The 20,790-nt window shown below is 37.3% G+C and overlaps 1 protein-coding gene across 1 annotated transcript; it reads right to left on the bottom strand.

Annotated features, from left to right (window-relative positions):
- Positions 1-815: 815 nt before the first annotated feature.
- On the bottom strand, positions 816-13,797 carry LOC108677279 (eIF-2-alpha kinase GCN2). The gene is made up of 12 exons (XM_018165486.2): positions 13,618-13,797; positions 12,156-12,337; positions 8,998-9,139; positions 8,415-8,596; positions 7,916-8,020; positions 6,931-7,693; positions 6,579-6,709; positions 5,902-5,986; positions 4,979-5,098; positions 3,969-4,242; positions 3,566-3,839; positions 816-3,296 (listed from the first exon to the last, which is right to left on the bottom strand). The coding sequence occupies exons 1-12, from the start codon at positions 13,666-13,668 to the stop codon at positions 1,160-1,162; spliced, it is 4,446 nt and encodes a 1,481-aa protein (XP_018020975.1). The 5' UTR covers positions 13,669-13,797; the 3' UTR covers positions 816-1,159.
- Between the last annotated feature and the right edge of the window lie 6,993 nt (positions 13,798-20,790).

Here is a 20,790-nt window from a genome sequence, read left to right as displayed (position 1 = left end):
GTTTATTCTACTGCCATGCCGATTCTCATATTTTTATTCGCCTAATGAACTTAAAATACCACATTAAGCGGATACTAGAAGCAAGAAAATTATTTACTATGGCAGATCTGAGTCTTAATGATTTAATTCCTTCGGAGACTTAAGCGTGGAATATTCAGCACGTGCTTTTCGCCGACATGAAGATACTGGTCTGGATCAGATAAAATTTGGTAAATAAATTTGTAAAAATGGGAACAAACGAATTTAGAGTGTTCTATTCATTTCTGATGATTTGCAACCTTCAATTTTATATGGTCCAGGTCCGACGAATTGGTCCAGGTCCGACGAATTGGTCCGGGTCTTAGTCAATACCCAAGCAAGGGGAGTGACAAATTTTTCGCATATTGTCAAATAGTTGAAACATCTGCGAAGAGCACTGAGCAGAGTTACACGCTTCGAAACGACTGTTGAACAATTCAAGTAGAGAATTGGGACAGTCGTATCCATTCTCGCTGCCACATGATACTTGTAGTTATCAGTAGAATATTATAGCGGGGTCAGCGTTGGTTAGGCCGCTAAACGCGTCGCCGATATTTAACATAGCTGAATATGTAAAGGTTGTTGCGGTCTAAAACCCATAACTCACTGCCTCAATCTTGGTACTGTGAATTGTAACCATTAATACTAGAGCTTCTTTCTTTACAACGCATAAATGATCATTCACGAACCTATTTTTCTTCTTCTATGCACACTTAAAATAAAAACAATTCAACGATCGTGGCTTCGAAAAGAACCAAGGTCAGAAAAACTAATGTTTTTTATACTAAAACCAGTACTCAATAGAGATGCTTTATTAATTCCACTTCGTACACTACAGTTCTTTTTTATCAATTCAAAATGATTTGGAATGAGATCAAAGGACATGAGATAAACACATATAAGAATGATCGATGGTAAAATTAGAAACAAATACATATGGTAATTCTTTTTTTGCGCAGATCAGACACAAGCAAATATTTCACGTCGGAAATATAAATGATCCTAAAATAAAATTGTGTCTAAAACAAATTTCAATTGACTTTAATTAATTCGGGTTTCCGTCTTTAATCACTAGACACAAAGTCCATATAATGGTAGCCGCGAAGTTAATACTCAGGCAGGCATCAAAGCTCCCACCACATCAATATTTAACACTCATCAAACGCACCACTTCGTCAGCGACATCCATTACGCATACCATTTTCTGTTGATGCCAAATGCCTGAGCGAGAACATCCATATTTGATGGTGGCTTTGTCAGAATCCTTGACGAGGATTACCAAGAAAGGGCATGGTAATTCGCTTAGATCATCTTGAGATTTGAAATGAGCGAAGTCGCAAACGATATTGTGCTTCCTCAAAGCTTTGAATATGGAAACGCGCTCTTCAATCTTAGCATGATTTTCTTCTCCATCGCCTACATAGGCAACACAAACGGTCATGTCGCCGCGTCCGCACCCGAGTTCGGAGGTGAACGACCAGTCTGGAAGTGGTGCGTGCGTGTCTTGTAAATCATCTCTGAAAACTGCGGCCACAAGGCACTCCAGGGAGAAGCTGATGCCGACTGCAGCTACGGGAACATCGTTGACTTGGCTAGGAGGGAAATATTCCTTTGATTTTGCGATAAGTTGATCAAACATGCCTCCTTTAGCAACAACGTAGCTCTTTTTCGAATGTTTTTTCGAAGAACGCAGCTTGGACATCACGAATCGGCACATGAAGTCATTGTATAAGCTTCTGTTGGAAAAACGCAATGGCTGCAATCGAGTAGTTAATTCGACACCTAAAGCTGTGGCTTTATGCATCGTTCGCTGGAAAATTTTCGCTTGAGATACGACTTCTTTGGATGAGCTATAAGATGACTTTGAGATGATTTTTTCTAAAATCTGCTCCACATTTCCATCCATTGCAAGATAAGGCTTCAAGGCTCGGTATGATTTTTCACTGACACCCAAGGCAGAGAGCTGAAGGCAGATTTCTGGTATGGAGCACTCGCTCTGTAAGGAGTCAGTTATGGTAGCAATGACATCGCTCCGAATCTCTTTGTTCACACCACACGAGTTGAGAATGGAATAAACAAGCGGGAGATACGCCACTTCAAGCGTAACGTCGCTGGTGCTCACATGACGAGTTACGTCCGTCAAGACTTTGATAAGATCGTGCCCCAGTTTCAGAACACGCACAAATAACTCATCTTGTTCTTCAATGGCCCCTAAGTAGTCAAAAGCACACTCAAATTTGCCGACGGGAAAATCTGATTTTAGGTTTTTTGACGGCAGATAGAAGCGATCAATGCTGTAACGACGGAGCTTGCACCATTTTTGGACAACTGCAAGACGTGCAAACGATAATCTCAACTCTGGAGCGCATGTCATTACACTTCCTCGCTCACTCATAACTTTGAATGCCTTCTGACCAGCTCTGCTCTCAGCGTTGTCAGGCGGGATGAAGAGAGGTACAGGTATCCATATTCCGCCATACGAGCGAAACACAGATTCAATTCCTTGGATGACATAGTCAACCTTTTGAGGAGAATTCATGGCAACTGGTGCCTTATTGAGGTGAAAAAAATCCAGTTCCATGCAAACGTTTTCCTTGGGTTTAAAGAAAGCTTGCAAAATATCTTCGTGCACATCATAATCGCCGTTTTGGAGGCTCTTCTGAAGTTGTTCCCTGAAATGCTGTTCTTCAATTGTGAGAGGCGGCAGTAGCTCCGATTTGAGCAATTCGGACGTGCTTGGTCGTTTAGTGGGATCATGGTTGAGGAGATTGAGCAGTATTTGCCTCTTGGATACGTACCTATGCTCTTCGAACTCAGGTGGGAGTAAAACTTCTGGCTTCCTCACTTTTATCATCAGCTCATGTCGCTCAGAGCCAGATTTTGGCAAAACGTAGGTCATTTCGAAGAAAATAATGCCCAAGCTGTAGAGGTCAAACTTGGAACTATATCGTGCTTTGGAAGAGGAAGAAGAAAATTCCGGAGCAATGTAATAGAAAGTTCCAACGTTACAAGACTGCTCGGCTGAATCAGAGATTGCCTGATTCTGAGCAGTTAATTCATCAGCTCCTCGGTCTCCGGTGAGTTGGTTTTTAATGACAGTCGCGAGGCCGAAATCTCCAATCTTAACACGATCTGTACCATCAATGAAGATGTTGCCAGGCTTCAGGTCGCGATGTATCACATTCTTGGAATGCATGTAGTCCAGCCCACTGATAATGCCACGGAACATACGCCACAGACGAGAGTCTTTAGTGTACAAATTGTCGTCGATGGCGTGCCTAGAGATAAAATAAAGTAAAATACCACAAAAACGTTAGGATTAAACTTCTATAATGTGGTAAAATAATAACAAAATTTGGTCATTGGTAGGCTGTATTTATTAAATACAGTGCTCCAATTGAGGGTGTTTCTGATTAACAAAACAAATGATTTTGTAAAATATTCACAATAAGTGTAGACTATCTTGAATAAACAATCGATGTCGTCAAAAAAGTAGGAATAGAGCAAGTAATTGCAAGACAATAAAGAAGATGAGCAGCACACTGACTTGAGGGTGTTGTTGGCGCAGTACTCCATCTGGATGAAGAGGTAGAGGCGCTTGGTGGGGGCCGGGGCAGCTCTGGACGAAGCGCGCTCTCTCCTGGACAGCTCTGGTGATCCCTCAGACGCGGGTCCGTCACGCTCGGTGTTCTCGAAAACAATGAAGTCAGACTCGTCACAATCCGGGACTTTTTGGCCATAACTGCTGATGGAATCGTCATCCTCATCGTCGTCGTCATCATCATCATCATCATCATCGCCGTAGTCGAACCTGAGTTCCGCTGCAATAAAAAAAATATTTACAATATTTATACGCGATGTGTTTTTGGTAAAGCGGCAGAGTGAAAATTACAGCTTTGCAGTTACACGGCATGTTTGAAGAGTAATAGGCAGCCAAAGTGCAAACTCACGGACGATTTCTCTCGAGTGAGTCTTATTCTCGGTTTTGCTCTCAAGCTCTGATGCAGTCTCGTCATCGTCAGAGTTTGAGTCGGTGGGATCTCGTGGCAGAGTGACGACGTCTTCGATCCACGACGTGTAGTAGCGGACGACGTGGTCGTGGTTCAGGGATGACAGGCACTGAACCTCGCGCAGGATGCGCTGTACTTCGTCGCCATCAGGACCTCGGCGGTTCAAGCTCACTTGCTTAAGCGCATACAAGTTCTTGTCCACAAGATTGCGTACCTGATTACAAGCTCCATCAAAATATTGTAATCATAACAATGTAGTCAGAGAAATACGAAATTTAGAGCCCATTCAAAAGAAGCCTATTTATAAAAGTTTAGTGGCAAATTTAAACCCAGCGCTGTGCAAAGCTCTCATTTTTATCACAGCGCTATCGGGAAAGATGGTAGGTTTTAATTGAATCTAGCATACATTGGTATCTCTGTCCAAAGATTTTAACACTTTAGCACTTGAATAAAAAACTATTTGACAGCCTAACTTCCGCTGAATTTCGCGAGCAGTTACTAGGCTAGTTACAAACAATACTTCAAGTGTCATTTGACAAATTACTGTGCGAGTTGCATGAAGAATTACCGTTACGTTCTTCATAGTTTTGAATTAATTATCCTTATAGTAAACATATTTTTTTATTTCAGTTTCCAGTTCAGCGAGACTGATTTTTCTGTATTAAATAGTGATATGTATTAAAACAATAAATAATACAATAAATTTGTCTTATTTGAGCAATAAATAATACAATGCCCCAAAGCTTGTCCCCATGAATAGGAACTTAGGCAGAGATATGACACGTATACATCAGGGGCCATACTTTCAAAACTCGCTAAGTGAACGTTAGTACTTACGCTCCATTTTCTTGACTATGATTGGTGGATTTTGCTCGAAAGGCCGTCAATGATTGGCTGACGAACTTACGATCTCGTAACTTTTTTGAAAGTATGGCCCCAGAACTGCAAACCTTATGCACGCGTCCGAAGCCACCTCTGCCGATGAGGCCCAGGGTCTCGTAGTCCTTTGCGAAGCGTGAGTCGCACGGAGGAGGCTCTTCTGAAATGCTCTTGTTGCGTTCCTCTCCGCACTGCAAACCAGTGATTCATTATTCATTTTGCAGTAGTCTCAAAAAAGTTGAGTCTTTTTATTTAATAATGTTATTCCAATGAGGAGACGTTATTACTTATTCCGGGTATGAACGATAAAGGAGATGCTTTACAGGCTGGTATTAGCAATAAGATGCCTCTTAATTGGGATATTGTGATTACATTATGATGAGATTATGAAATCACAATATTTTTTATGTATGCCGGGTCAGAATTTGTGTTCTTAGATGTACTTTTCCCACCAGAAGTACCTAATTGATTGATTACTTCGTAACAAAGACTCGACCCTAAGGAAAACTGGCACAAGTACTTATCTTTGGTCTGTTTAAAGCGCAAGTTTAACATGAATTTACAAGCAAAGGAAACGCCGAGCAAGCTCACCATATCGTCAATGATAACGTATCAGATACCAGCTCCATCATCACTTTAAAAAATAATATAATACATGACAATCGGTATTGCAAATTAAAATGCACGAAACATATTACAACCCGAGTTAACGAGAAATCTAAAAATAATCTAAATCTAAAAATCTTTGCATCTCAATATTCGTGGAGAGCAGCTCTTCATATACTATACCATAAGATGTCATTTGGACTAGAATATTGGGCTTCTTAACTGTAGCACATTATATTGTATCATTTAAATGAGAGCAAAATAGGACGAGCTTGCTTTTTGCACCTAAAATTACATATATGGATAGCTGCAAATTCAATCGATGTAAAAAACTTACATATGTATATATTACATATTCAATTTCTTGCTTATTCAACTTGAATATTACCCGAATGCCGAGCTCGGCGTCGTTCTTCTTCTTATCCTTGGCAGTTGTGACGTTGTTCATGGTTCGACAGCTGTGTGAAGCCGCCCTGTGCGAACAGACATATTCTCATTACACAAGAAGTTTGTTTATTCAGGCAGAAAAACTAGTCCTGCTACAGCGTATTCTACTAACCATTTGGCTCAATTATTTCGAATTAAATTCCAGGGACAATGCTTCTGCAGCATTCGTGACAGTGCACTTAGAAGAGCCAGAGAGAATAAATCAGCCGTGGCCACCTCAGATCTCCCAGGTCAACACTGTCCTGTTCTCGATGGCAACTCCCTTGAAAATCTGTGGGTGCACGTGGTGCACCTAAGGCAGTTTGCGACACGTTTTCAAGGGATCACTTTAACAATAGTTAAAACTATGGTCTTCACATCCTCTAAAGCCAATCCAGTACTCCTTTTCGTTAGGTGTTTCCATTCAGAGTTGGTATGTGAATCATTTTATTAAAATGCCATTCACAACATGAATCAGTTTTAGAAAAAATAAAAGAAGGAGGCAAGTGGAAAAACCGAAAGGTTTCGAACTTTTCTTTTGAGTTTTTTGCAAAAGTTTATAGTTTCCATTTTTTAAAGTGATAGCCTTAGTTACTTTCTATAAATCAATGTGATCGGCATTATTTGCCGCCATCATACCCCTCAGGAGCAAAGATAGGATGGGCGAGCAGCTTGTCTATGGACCAGCGCAAGGTATAGTCAGGCTCAATGCAGTGCTTCAGGAAGTCCTGCAACTCCAAGCTTATGCGTGCTGGGATCGTCGGGGTGCTCTGGAAAGACGGGTGCAGTCAAGTATTATAAGCCTGTCAATAGTTTATACAATCATGAAAGAAATTTTGCATAGCATTGAAATAACTTTTATTACAATTGCATTATGTCTACTTCATAGAATAGAAAACCCAACACCTAGCTTTAACGTATTTTACACTCTTATTTAGATTAGAAATCAGCAGAAAATGGGATTAAAAATCAGCAAAGTGAAGTTTATTACCTCAGTTACACGTTCTCCAACAATCAGAGATATGAGGATAAGACCCAGGCGGAACACATCCCGCTGCTTGGCGTCAGCTCCAGAAGAGCCGTATGTTACTGGAGCTTCTTTATTCAGGAAGTTCATGACGGCATCAAGAAGTATTCTTTCGATACAAAAGTCAGCAATTCGCACGTCATAGACTTTTTCGCCAGAAAATATACAAGAATCCCTCAGGTCGCCGTGCGCAACTCCCTGTTGGTGCAGGTAAGAGAGCCCTTTGAGGCACTCTTTAGCATACTCCAGGACGTATATCTCACGGAAAAGACCCTTCGTACCCAAGAGGAAAGAGAGTGGTCGCATGTCAAGATACGGCTGCAGGAGGTGAATTTTGATGTCAATGCTCGATCTAATAACACTGAAAGCCTCATATTCAACTATGTGAGAATGTGAGAGCTTCAACAGCTTTGGCAACTCAGTCTCTATCTTCTTCAGTTGCTGGAGGAACTCTTCCATGCGCACAGTCTCCCAATATGATCCTTTGTTGGCTGAAGAGTTTCTACGAGCCTTGATGTTACTTAAGCGAACTTCCCATGTATGCAAGACCCCCACGGTGTTTGTGGCAGGACTAACCACCTCGTACACCGTGTGGTAAGACTGCTGCTCCAAGTTCTTACTTAGCGGCCGCACAATTTCTACTATCACCTCTTCTCCTTTGGAATTAGTTAGAGACACATTCACTGTTTTCACTGTGGTGGAATTTTCCGTTATTGATCGCGAAGATCTGTGAACGGAATATATTTGCTCATTAATATAAAAGACATGAATAATCTAAAATAACAAAAAATACTAAACACACTACGCTTCCTCAATCCCACATTGAATTCACGACTCAAACTAGATATTGAACACACGGATGATGCAGAATTTGAAACTGAATAATTTAATTCAGTAACTAACTGAATAATTTAATAATTTCACCTAAATTATCCATATAAAAAGTTACCTTTTGCGCGTTGGCGTCTCATGCGGTACCGGCAGTGATAGGGAGCGTTGCATTGATTCAGACCGACTATGAAGATCAGCATTGTCACGGCGCTCAGCTCTCCGTCTGTGCATCATGGAACAAATTCATAACTTATTCAAGAGTATGGGTTTGAATTGCATCAAACACTGGCAGAAATTATTTGTGGTTATATTTTTTATTTGTGGTTCTTATTCAAAGTGATAATTTATTTTGAACAAAACACAGGAGTCAGTATTTAAATGATTCAAATATTCAAATCGGTTACAAAAATGTTTCAAACAGACTAGACAGCTCAGCTGCAAAACGTCATCAAACAATTATAAGTCAAATAATAAAATATTTCAAAAACTTCAGATGAATTAAACATTGCAGCAGATGAACAAATTTCAAATGAATAAAATGCAGATATCACATGACACTTGTACAGGCATTAAAATTGAGTGTTAGCAACTACAAGTCTTGATCTTGTCTCACATACTCATCAAGGTATTGTCGGTTAGCTGCCTCAATTTGTTCACTTTTGATTTTCTTCTGCTGTCGCTGTAAATTTTGTTGTTGTTCTTCTTGCTTCTTCTTGAGCAGCTCAACCTCCCGCTGACGCGCCAGACGCTCGTCGTGCACGCTAGGACGGTGGGGGCGGCAGTGGTCTGCTAAGTAGCTCTGCCCAGCAGTTAACATTACATCAGTTGCAAACTAGTTTACTGTTATCTCTTACCTAACTGGTTTTACTTTCAAGGTAAATTGCATTTTCGTGTATCAAAGATATAGGTAAACCATTTGGATTACTCTAATAAAACACATTCTGAGAATTGCTGGTCTTAATGGAAGAGATGTGAGCATTCTGGCAGAAAATTTCTCAGAAACTAACAACCCTAAGTTAAACACTCCCTCATAAAATACCATATTTTCATTCATTATGATTAATGTCCCAGTATATAATCTGTATATATGTGGAAAATTTATTTACGAAATTGGTATGGCAAAGTAGGAATTTTTTTCCATGATAAAACCTTTTGGATTATGCAGATGATTTTACAACGTAATTCTTGTTAAGAAATTACCTTGACTTCTCTGCAAACATCATAGAAGACAACCATTCCTTCAGAAGCAGCTTCCGTGATCTTCAATTTAACTATGGCTTCCAGCTCATCTTTCTCAGCCACTGTAATTCCTTGAAAATCCTCTATATGATAAATGGCAGGGCTGGAAATGTAAAACTTTAATAAGAAACTATTAAACATAATACTAAAATTTGTTCACTAAAGACTTCTTTTGTTTCTAGGCTTGAATGAAAAAGAGCCAATATTTTATGATAGGTATATAGTTACTGATTTAATTAAAAGATTCATTGATAAATACATAAGAAAAAAGACTAAAATCACAGATAAAGCTGAAAATATTACAATACTTTGAGGATTACGAAATATTACTAATTCTACAATATTTGCATTAATTACCTATTTCATATTTTGTATATTGAAGGTGCAAACCACAGCTTGATACACTGTCACTATGATTGAAATGTTATGTGGTGCAAAATTGTAATAGGTATGTGAAAATAAGGGGAAAAATAAAACTTCAATATTACGGTATGCAGTATTATGAAGCTACTGATATTACTAAAAATTTTTAATTTAGCTTCTGTTATTATTCAAATGAAATGCAAGAAATCACAACTTTTGCATAAGTGTAAGGCTTTTTAGCGCATTTTCTCATTTATGGAAAAAAGGCGCCGTTGTGCTTGTCATGTCCGTCCGTCCGTCTGTCAGTCCATCTAAGACTTCAAGTTTTTGTCAATGAGAAAATGTGCTCTCTGTCACTCACTGCAGTGAGTACCGTACTGAGTTATATTTTTTCCAAATGCTCTTATTTAACCCTTTAGGTACTGATGAGACCACTTGTCCCAAAGCCATCAGGTTAGAACAGCATTGATGATTATAATTGCATACATAGACAAACGGTCAAATTCTCATGGGTTTTGGGGCAGGGTTGGCAATGATTAAATCAAAATGATTAAATCATGTGATTAAATCACTTGATTTTTTTTATAAAAAAATCATAATTTTTTTGATTTTTTTGATTTTTCATATATATTAATATATTGAGTGGCAGACTTTAATTTATATTGAGATATTGTTATTCATGGTTTAGTATAAATGTACTATGAATGACAAATTGGTATATAAACTTGTTGCCTTTAGTGTGTATTAGGTTCCCATAAATTGAATGTTTTTGGTACAGAGGCATCAAGTGTGTAATACATTGTAGCTAGCAGCTTAGCTAATTCTTATAAGGCTATAAGTAGTCTTCAACTATTTGACTATTTGTTATATATTGATTACAATATACAATTTAAATTTGTTAGCTAGCTTATACAGGGTGGGGCAGAACTGATTGAACAGTTTTGGGGCAAAATAAAAGAGTAATGGAGGTACATAAAGAAGAAAGTTTATTTTCCTCAATATTAGCATATGATACCGTTAAAAATACTTATGTTTTGAAAACAATATCAGGAAAATGGGGTTTGTTAGCTGCATCACACTTTTGGAGTCATTCTCGGAAGTTTTCTACAGCACCTTCACACATATGGCGAGCTTTGGCCATAACCTCTGCTGCAATAATCTGTTCCCTCAGCTGTGGTAGGGTGTGAGGGTGACTTCTGAACACCCTTTTTTTTAGATGTCCCCAAAGAAAGAAATCACAAATGCTCAAATCAGGTGACCTTGCAGGCCACTGTAAATCACCCCTAAGAGACACCAGACCTCCGGGAAACATGCGTTTCAAAACATTGAATGACATTCGGGCTGTGTGAGCTGTAGCCCCCATCCTGCTTCATTTTCAACAATGTTTTCCATCATAGGCTGCAAGAAATTTTGCAACATTGCAGCATAGCGATTGTAATTCACTCTCATGGTTACTCCCTCCTCTGGGAACGACTCCAACAGTGTGTTGCAGCTAACAGTCCCCATCTTCCAGATATTGTTTTCAAAACATAAGTGGTATTCTAAATGGTATGTTATGCTAACCTCTAGGAAAATAAACTTTCTTCTTTATGTACCTCCATTACTCTTTTATTTTACCTCAAAACTGCTCAGTCGGTTCTCCCCCACCCTGTATATTGAGAGGTTGAGATTGTATTGACCTTTTAGGCAATTAGAAAGATTTTCCACCCTAATATGAGTATTCTAATTAAAGTATTTAATTTCAATCTTTAAATATGTGAATTTAAAACTAGAAACAAAACAATTACAATTATAAGACTATATATAAAATAATTAAATGCAGTGAATGGATAAAAAATATTTGAATTGTACACATGTTTATTTCAAACAGTATTAGATTTTCTCATAACTTTAGTCTCATTTCAAGTCGTATGAAGTTTGTTTGGTTATCGTTCAGTTTATGTTTAGTATTGGTTTATTGGTCTGAATTAAATGGGAACAGTGCAGTCATGTGTATAGAGGGTAGAGTCTGGTAGATTTATAGGACATAAAACTAGTAGATCTATTGATAGTGCTGTGCACTGTGCTATCAGCTACCTATCTGTTATGTGACTCTTCAATGTTTAGAAGATCTGCATTCCTGAAGTCTTTTTGTATATTGAAGCCAGTTATGGTCAATATTTAGCTCATTACCTTGCTCCATACAAACTTTACAAAGCTAATGAATAGACTAACCAATAATTGTTTACCCAAAAATCCCTAAGTGGTAAACACTACCTTGGCCTGTTGGCCATTATTGAAGGCAATAAGTGCCCTTTTTAACCATCCATTATGATCCATATACTGTAATTGTTAGTAGGCTAATTGCAACATAAAAAATAACACTTCAAAAAGACAAAAAAGTTGAAAAAATCAAATAAATAAAAAAAAAAAATCATGAAAAAAAAAAATTGTTGATTTTTTATTTTTTTGATTTTTTTTTAAAAATCAAAAAAATCACCAACCCTGTTTTGGGGCAATGTTATGCAATCAACAATTAGAAGATGATTGGTAGTTGGCTGAGGAACACAGACTAAAACACCAACCAATAACTTGCTCGCCAGACATTAATATGATAAAGATAATTACTAAAACAGAATCACTAAGTTGAAGTAACAAACATTTGTGGTAGGAAAAATGATTAACTTTTCATATTGGTGGCTTCTGTAAAAAAATATGTCATTGCCAGTCCGTGTAACCTACTAAATGAAAATTTCAAAATGTTTGGATATACAAACCTCTTAGGATATTCATGGTCAGTTTCTAGTTTGATTGTGACCATGATATGATGATCAGGCCTTGAGGGGGAACATGTGCCCAGAGGGGTGAGGTAGAGACGAACAGCAGTGGTGTTGTAATTGACTTCTTCAGCTGAGTCATGATCAGGGCATAAATTTTCAACCTCTCCTCCGTACATTGACTGTGGACAAGATACATAAATGATACACCAGTATTAACAATTTATTCTCAAATATATTCATACTAGTTAAAAGACCAATTTCCATAATATGGAATGAAAAAAAATTGTAGAAAGAATATTTGGGAAGATATTTGCTGTGTATAACATAAAAGGAAACAAATTGATGCCTAATATAGGTTTTCATATCACAAGTTCTGCTAATACAGGGACATAATGGATGTGGGCTGTCAAAATGGCTGGTAGTAAGAGTGATTATGATTAAATGAAAATATTTTTTTAATGCAGAATATACAAGCTTTGAAAATTAGGTCTTCATGCTTCCATGACTTGAAAATGAAATCAAAATTCGAAATTCCAGAAATTTACTAAAAAACAATTTACTCATGTAAGAAAAGACGCATGAAATAGGGTTTTCCATAACAATGGTGCCATATTTATTATTCTACAGATTTTTAAAGATTTACAAATGTTAATTTTTTACCAGAGGAAGTCCTCTACACTAATGTTTCTGCAAAGGAGTTCAGCTGTTCTAGTTTGCTCTTGGCAATCAGAAGATTTTCACTTGCTACCCATTTCTGAATTGTGGCGTGTTATTCAGCATACATGGTCTTCAATTAATGCATATAGAGTTTATGGCAATGTGAAGAAACAAATGCATGATATTCATTGTAAATGGACTATGAAAACTCCCAAGTTTTCACCTTCACAATTAGCGATGAAATGAACCCTAACTCATTACTTTTCTTCCCTAAAGTTCAGTCTCCAGATAAGTGTAAAAAGTAATGGTAATGGGTGCACTACATTCTTTTTTAACACTAGAGAAAATTAATGACATAGATGACCATCAGTTTGTTAGGTAATATATTATAGGGATTAATTCATCCTATACCCTTGATTACTTCAAGATAAAAGGGCAGTAAATATTATTCACAAATACTTTTGGCTTCAAATAAAATTCCATGCATATATACTACGGTACCATTCAAACTTCAGCAAAAATATCATTTAAAAATTCATATGTCTTGCTCACTTTTCAACAAATATTTCACATAATGGTAGGCTTAGTGCAGTGATAACATATAAACATGTTATTGGTAGGAGTGAACTGCAACAAACAAAAACCACAAATAAATTTATTTGCTGGGATGTTTATATTATTGAAGTAAAAGAATGTAAATTAAACTGTTGTCACAAGTTTCACAAGTCATGATAATAGGAGGACAAACCAGGATATACCAACTAAAAGTTAGATGAATCAAATTATCTTTCAAGAATCTTACCTGAATCAAGTCAATTTCACCATGAATTTCTTCTAAAGGAACTGGATCCATGCTTGGACCAGTGAAACTGAAATTTCTTCACATACCACACAAAAGATTTTGATACCTGAAAAAAATTTTTAGGTAGGGACAGTACACCTATAGATAAGTAGATACCTTTTTGGGTGCATGTGTATTTAAAATATGGTAGCTAGCAATAGTAAGTGCCTATGAATGTACTATGAATGCTGATAGCAAATTGGTATCCACAATCATATGCCACAGCCCACAGACCATATTGTTTATCTATAGATAAACAATATATATATATATTGTTTATCTGCATTCTTAACCCACATTGTGCAGTCCAGACCCTACACAGATTGAGAGTGCAGTGCTGCTTTGCTCCAGTTAGTAGGAATACCCAACAGTTATCCTTAAAGCCCTGATTGAGAACCGAGAGGCTTCAAACAGGCTCGGCTCTTCCCTATACGTTTCTTCACTAATTAGGATAGACTTTATTCCACTCGCAAATGAGATGGCGATATGGATTTTTCCATACTTACCCAGCTATTTATTTATAAGAGTTGACCAGTAACAAAAAATACGTAAACTTTGTATTAAAAGAGTTTTAATGAGAGGAAATTTCAAGAAACTTGGAATATTATTGTTCATCATGTCTGCGACTTTTTTACTTTTTTTCGATATGTAAACGGGTTGTAATTTTTATTCTCCATTGAATGGTATACTCAGCATTCCTTGATCAGCCTCCTTGTTGTAGATATTTTCTACCAAAAAACAGTTATGATCGAGTCTGCTGATACGCGGAGGGAAAATCCCGCATACTAGCTGCTCAAATGGAGACGTTGTGCAATGTTTGAGGGGAAAGAGACGTCGTAAATTACTCAATTGTCAGTTCACGACGGGTGGCATGGTAAAGGCAAAGTCAATGAGGGGACAATGGTCGGCCTAGTCCAATTAGTTATAGCCAACCGTTGGCCATTCCTCAGCCACCTGAAAGCAACCAGTTGCCGCGAAGAAGGGTCTGGCTAGGATATCATATTACAAAGAGTACAAGCTCGAGGGTAGCGAATGGCCAAGCTTCGGGCAGATCAAGGATTTTACACGATGGTCATGAAAACCTTGCTCACATACTCCGCTGCATTTTGACTACAAGCCTTAACATACTGTCAACCGGGGCTACTTGGGACGATTTTAAATGTTTTTCATTCATAACTTCTTACCATGAAACATTTCATAAACAAGTTTAAGCTCATTTCAAAGCTCTTTGCAAGGGCTATCACATGGCTTCTCCAAAAAAATTCCATATGCTATTCATAAGGTGCCAGAAGCAAAAAAAGTGACCCGAGTAGCTCCGTTTGACGGGGCTACTTGGGACACTTTGAATAAAACTTCATTTTAAAACATTTGAAGCATGCAGAGTGTACTAATCCATTACTAACAGTACTCTGAAGTCCTCCTCTTTCATTGTAGATGATGTAGAGGTAGAATAAATGACATTTTCTGTGATTTTTACTTGTTTTTCCTTTATTGATACATTAGGTACCATATACATTAATTACCGTATTATAGATGCAATATTATCATATTATTGATGCAATATTACCGTATCCATGAACATGGCAATGAGCATTTACAACAACCTTGTCCACTGCAAGCTTCATATCAGCAGCCTTATAGCATTTTTTCTTTATCTGTAAGCTTACAGGACAGCTTGTAATTTCACACCATTTTAATTGGGTTAAGTGAATTTACTATAAAAAAAGATTGCGAAAAACATACCTGAAACAGAAAGGAATGTTTTAGTGACAACCATCATATGTTTTGGAAAAATAAATCATAGTCTAGGTCAATTACTTTTCATTCTATGATGCCTGGTGCACAATTCTATATATGACATTCTATGCACAATTTTGTGATGACCGATGATGCCATAATTTTTTGACAAGTGAAATTTTTTTTGCTGAGCAAGGTAAATGTAATCGATATTCTTTGTTTTTAATCAATTTTTTTCTTAACTGGAGCCTTTGCTAACTGAGGTTCTACTGTAAATGCATTTTTGGGGGTGTCCCAAATAGCCCTAGGGGGGTGTCCCGAGTAGCCCCGCCATGCAGAAATGGCTGCCATTTCTTTTTGGATTGAGGTATGTAAATTCCGCAAATAAAGTTTTCATGCTGACACTTGTCTGCCACTTTTTTCTAAGCAAAATTTTTTAATACAGCAAATATTTTTTCACTACAGATGTTAGCAGAAGTAACTTTTCAAAATATCATTTTTCACCATTTTTTTCAGGAATTTTTCAAAGCTAGTAAATGTAGTATTTTTGAACTTCCTTTATACTACATAGATAAGAAAAATGTTAATGTTTACGCCACTATATTTAGTTTTGCAATATTCCAATTAGTTTTGCTACTAAAACAGTTTTACGCCTTGTTGGAGGACTGTCCTGAGTTACCCCGCCTGTCCCGAGTATCCCGGGTTGATGGTAGAAAAATTTTGTCAATGGGCATTAAAGGCCTAATACTGAGAATACATAACACAATAGAAAAATAAAAAAATTATGCATATCTAATAGGTTAAAAAATTTAAAATGTGACCCACGAAAAAGAGCTATTATTTAAAGCCTGTCATAGAACTCCCTCCAATTTTCTTATTTCTTGGTAAAATAACTCCAGGTTTTGGTGCATTGTATTAGAACTCTTCTAGTTACATAAGCAAATGACAAATTTGAGGAAAGCGTCATAGTTTGCAAATGGGGGTACCACCCCTGAATGCGGAAACTTAGACCACCTAATGTCAGCCTGACGGGGTAACATAGACCGGCTTGTAAATCAATTTAAAATTACCATATATAACATATTTCATGTTTGATACACCTATTAATGTTTTTTTTATGTTTCAGACTCTATAGAGTCTTATATATGGTAATTTTAACTAAATTTCCAAGCTGGTCAATATTATCCCTTCACAGCTGATATTAGGTGGTCCAAATTTCCCTATTTCGGGGCAGCACCCCCCATTTGCAAACTTTGACACTTTCCTCAAATTTGTCATTAACATATGTAACTAAAAGAGTTCTACTACAATGCACCAAAGTGACCAAAACCTAGAGTTATTTGGAGTTATTTTACCAAAAAATATAATTGATTTTACCACCCAGTCTAAGATACCCCATGAGCTGTGGTAACAAAGACCATCACTTTTTTTTAAATTACATAAAGACTATGAGAGGCAGGAGCCAGCAATTTATGGTAAGTGAACCTAGAGTATAGACCTGTATTTTGCATGTTTCAATCCAAGTTTAATTAGGCTAGTAAAAAATGGCATCATTTAAAAAAAGTAGTTTAAGTTACCCCATTTTACGGTACTTATTCGTTATTCATGTGGTACACATATGTAGTGCAAATCTATAGGTAATATAAAAGAACATGGTCTTACGAGTTATGACGATTTGAACCAATCAGTGCTTCTTCTTCTTCTTCTTTTCGGGGTGTCTACACTGGGTAGACTTAAAGCCACAGGTCGACCTCGAGGACGGCCGTTGGGCCTGAGAGCCTGTATTGTGTTTAAATTCTTCTGAGTAGGTAACCACTGAATTCTTGTTTATAGTAGGTCAGTGGATACAGTGGCTCAGGATGCAAACTGTGGAAAACAGGGCAAACATGGCACAAGAAAACATCCACAAGCAGGAGCCGCTGCTCAGACAGGATCCAACTACTTTTCATATCAAACTAGAAGAATGAATTACAAATATGACAAAATAGGCTATCTAAATATATCAGCTGTATTTACAATTCAGTTTAGTTTTACAATTTAACCTAGTTAAAAATAGCTGTATTTACAGTTCAGTTTAGTTTTTACGATTTAACCTAGTTAAAGTTCACTCAGTCTACCTGACTTCAGAATAAATGTGGTCAGAAACTGAAAGATCTTACGTTGTACATCACTGTTATAATTCCCTCCCCCCAGGAGGTCACGTATAGTAAATGGTACATTTAAAAATCTTAAATTAGTCTCCAGTTCTTGTCTGGGCTGTACATGACGTTGACATTGCAATAGGAAGTGCTCAATTGTATCTGTTGTGCTGCAGGTGATGCATTGATCGGAGTCGCTCATGTTGAACCTATGGAGGTGGCTTCTGACACCAGCATGTCCTATTCTTAGTCGGGCAGCTGCGCACTCCAGTCTTCGAGACTTCAAACAGAGCCAAGGACGCAGTCTAGGTTCTGTCTCTTATACACATCTAGATGTGTATAAGAGACAGCTCTGACATAGTGCCTGTACTTTATTTTAACACTGTTATCACACTATAAACAACAAACATGAAATCGAGGCTAGGATAGAATAAATATATAATACAATGACAGAGCAGATAATTAAAGTTGAACAAAGCAAGATAATTTAGGGTTATTGACAGGTGGAATGCTTATATAAATTTAGTTTTAACAATACAAGGAAATAGGAATCAATGATTCATGTTTAAAGCAAAACAAAGCTAAAGAAAAATATATATATATTTTTTTTAATTGATGGCAAATACAAATATACAATGATTAATTTTATGAATAAAGCTGAGCAATACAAGAATTCTGACTGACTGGGCTAATAGCACAAAGAAAAGAATATAATAAATTTATAGAGGAAAAGGAATAATATTTAACATGTTACATGATTGTTACTGAATAGATTAATATTAATAAATAATGAATAAATTCAGGCCTAGGCTGGCTCACAAACCTACTCCTGCCTACAGCCTCTTCTCGTGAAGAGAAGAGGAGGGGGGAGGGGCGAGAAAGCCAGCCGGGTTCTTAGTGCCGGACGTACCCTTGGTTTATATACTCGCGGTATATATAGAAGTACAGTCCAGGCCCTGTTTGTAATTAATTCTAAACGATTACTTGCAAGTTAGCTTTTACACAATCAAGGACGTAAGACACTATAGGTGTTTACTCGATGAACGCGGCTGACTCTCTCCAATCAGTGCTTCTTCATAGACTGCCGCACAGCACACTAGCACCTTCCTAAACAAAAGATAGCTACGCACTAAATGAAAGAAAGGGGCATACCAGCGTCATGTTGGCAGCAAGCTGCGCCAGCAGGCCTCATTTGGTGGACTGAATTTTTAATTTGAAAGCAAAAGGCTTGGACAAAGTGCAGTTTCAAGTTAGTTGGAGTGCAAATTGCAGCCTTCAAAATATTAAAAATGTACATTTCTGCACAGATTTCAATGCTTTTAAGAATGACTCAGGCAAGAAATACTAGCTAAATAAATTTTAATTTGGATATAACCTTCACTTGAAAACAACAATTCAGTTTGGAGCACTCAGTTTCAGAGTGATGTTTATTGCCAAATGGAAATTTATTTAGCATTTATTTATAACATGAGAGATACTTTGAAGTTTCTCAATATTAACAGCATTGAAAACCATGCTGAATCGCATATTTTTTAGGCTCTTAAGGACTTGAAACTGCACTTTGTCCAGGTGTTTGGCTTTCTAATTCAAAATTCTCAACCAAGCTGGCTGCTGCAGCTGCTGGCACAGCTGAAAATATTTGAGCATAGAAAATTTCAGGTGGGCCATCACTAAAAATCCGAAATAGTGTTAAAAAATTAAATACATCGCATGAATTACAAAATCTGCATTTTAATATAAAATATTTCTTCCATCAGAATATTTCTTTCCTCAATGCAATGAAATTCCGTGGCACTTGAGTCTTAAAGTCTACGGAATTTGAACCTGATATTTAACTACAAAATCTAATCTCGTCTCCTATTTAGCCAACTATAGTGTCTGCTGCAGGTCTTTCTTGTAAGATTTATATCGCATCACAATTAATTCGAAATAAATTGTAGCCAAGTTCAAGCCAGGTAAATTTCGTCCTTAATTTCTAGACGAGAAATATAAAAATTATAAAATAAAAAGAAATCGTGCAAACTGTTCGATCGATGCACAATTCAATTAACGACAAATGATAATTGATCACAATGAAGTTAGAAAAGTTCATTTATGTATTTTAATATATAGAACAAATCAAGTCCTAAATTGCCATCGGTATTTTTTTCTTTTTTTAGAACGATTTTTTTCCATATCTTCATAGTCAAAAAACACCCTATAATTTGAACAGATTCAGTGTAATAGTCCAACGTTCTATTCACACATAATTACTTTGTCGCCATATTGAAATCTCATGGTGCAACGTATATACATTTAACATGCGTTAAGAAAATAAACTCACAAAGAAACTAAACTTTTATTTTTTTAGTAAAAACATTTGACGATAATTTGCAAGGAATAATCGTTCAACAACTTTTGTTGCAATAGAGGCCATGAATATTAGGGCAGGCTATCTATAGATTTTAAAATTTTAGACTATTGAAATAACGAAGCCCTATAAGTATCAAAACAGTTCTGCCTTGATGTATGTACTCTCGACAAGGTCAATAATATGCAGAGCTGGGCAGCGCTACTTAGAAATGTAGCGGCGCTACCGCTACCGCTACATGCTCTAAATGTAGCGGGCGCTACCGCTACCGCTACATGCTCTAAATGTAGCGGGCGCTACCGCTACCGCTACATGCTCTAAATGTAGCGGGCGCTACCGCTACCGCTACACCCATCTCTTATACACATCTAGATGTGTATAAGAGACAGATGTAGCGGTAGCGCTGTAGCTGCAAAACCTCGTATCGCTACTTAAATATGTAGCGGGCGCTACCGCTACCGCTACATTGCCTTAAATGTAGAGCCGCTACCGCTACCGCTACTGAAAATGTAGCGGCCGCTACATGTAGCGCGCTACTGCCCACCTCTGATAATATGTACCATCGACCAAAGTAAACGCCCGCGAACCGATAGCGACTGATGAAGCTTCTGATATTTGAGCGATGTTTTAGCGATATAGACTGATATTTCGACGATCTTTGTACACCAAGCTCTTTTATAACTGTTATCTGTTGCGTTTCATTAAAAATTACAATTTTGCATTGAAGGATCGAATTAATATTCGTAAGATATTGGACCATGAGCAGGACCATCGTTTCCCCATTCTGCGCATTTTCGTGGCATACGCACTCGACTTGACAATAAAACACCTGACAGAGCAGCAGAAATTTTCATTAGAGGAGGAACCCTTGAAGTTGACGGTAGCCTCGTCAATAAAATATGTAAATCT

Source organism: Hyalella azteca, unplaced genomic scaffold, assembly GCF_000764305.2.
Source record: "Hyalella azteca isolate HAZT.00-mixed unplaced genomic scaffold, Hazt_2.0.2 contig17496, whole genome shotgun sequence".
Taxonomy (NCBI): Eukaryota; Metazoa; Arthropoda; class Malacostraca; order Amphipoda; family Hyalellidae; genus Hyalella; species Hyalella azteca.
Note: the sequence above shows the minus strand (reverse complement) of the source record. Positions and strands in the feature narration are given on the sequence as shown.

Coding starts and splice junctions, on each gene's coding strand:
- LOC108677279 (XM_018165486.2), bottom strand. CDS start 13,668: ATGGATCCAGTTCCTTTAGAAGAAATTCATGGTGAAATTGACTTGATT. Junction 4,243..4,978: donor GCTTCGGACGCGTGCATAAG/GTTTGCAGTTCT, acceptor GCTTGTAATCAG/GTACGCAATCTTGTGGACAA. Junction 3,840..3,968: donor TCACTCGAGAGAAATCGTCC/GTGAGTTTGCAC, acceptor TTTTTATTGCAG/CGGAACTCAGGTTCGACTAC.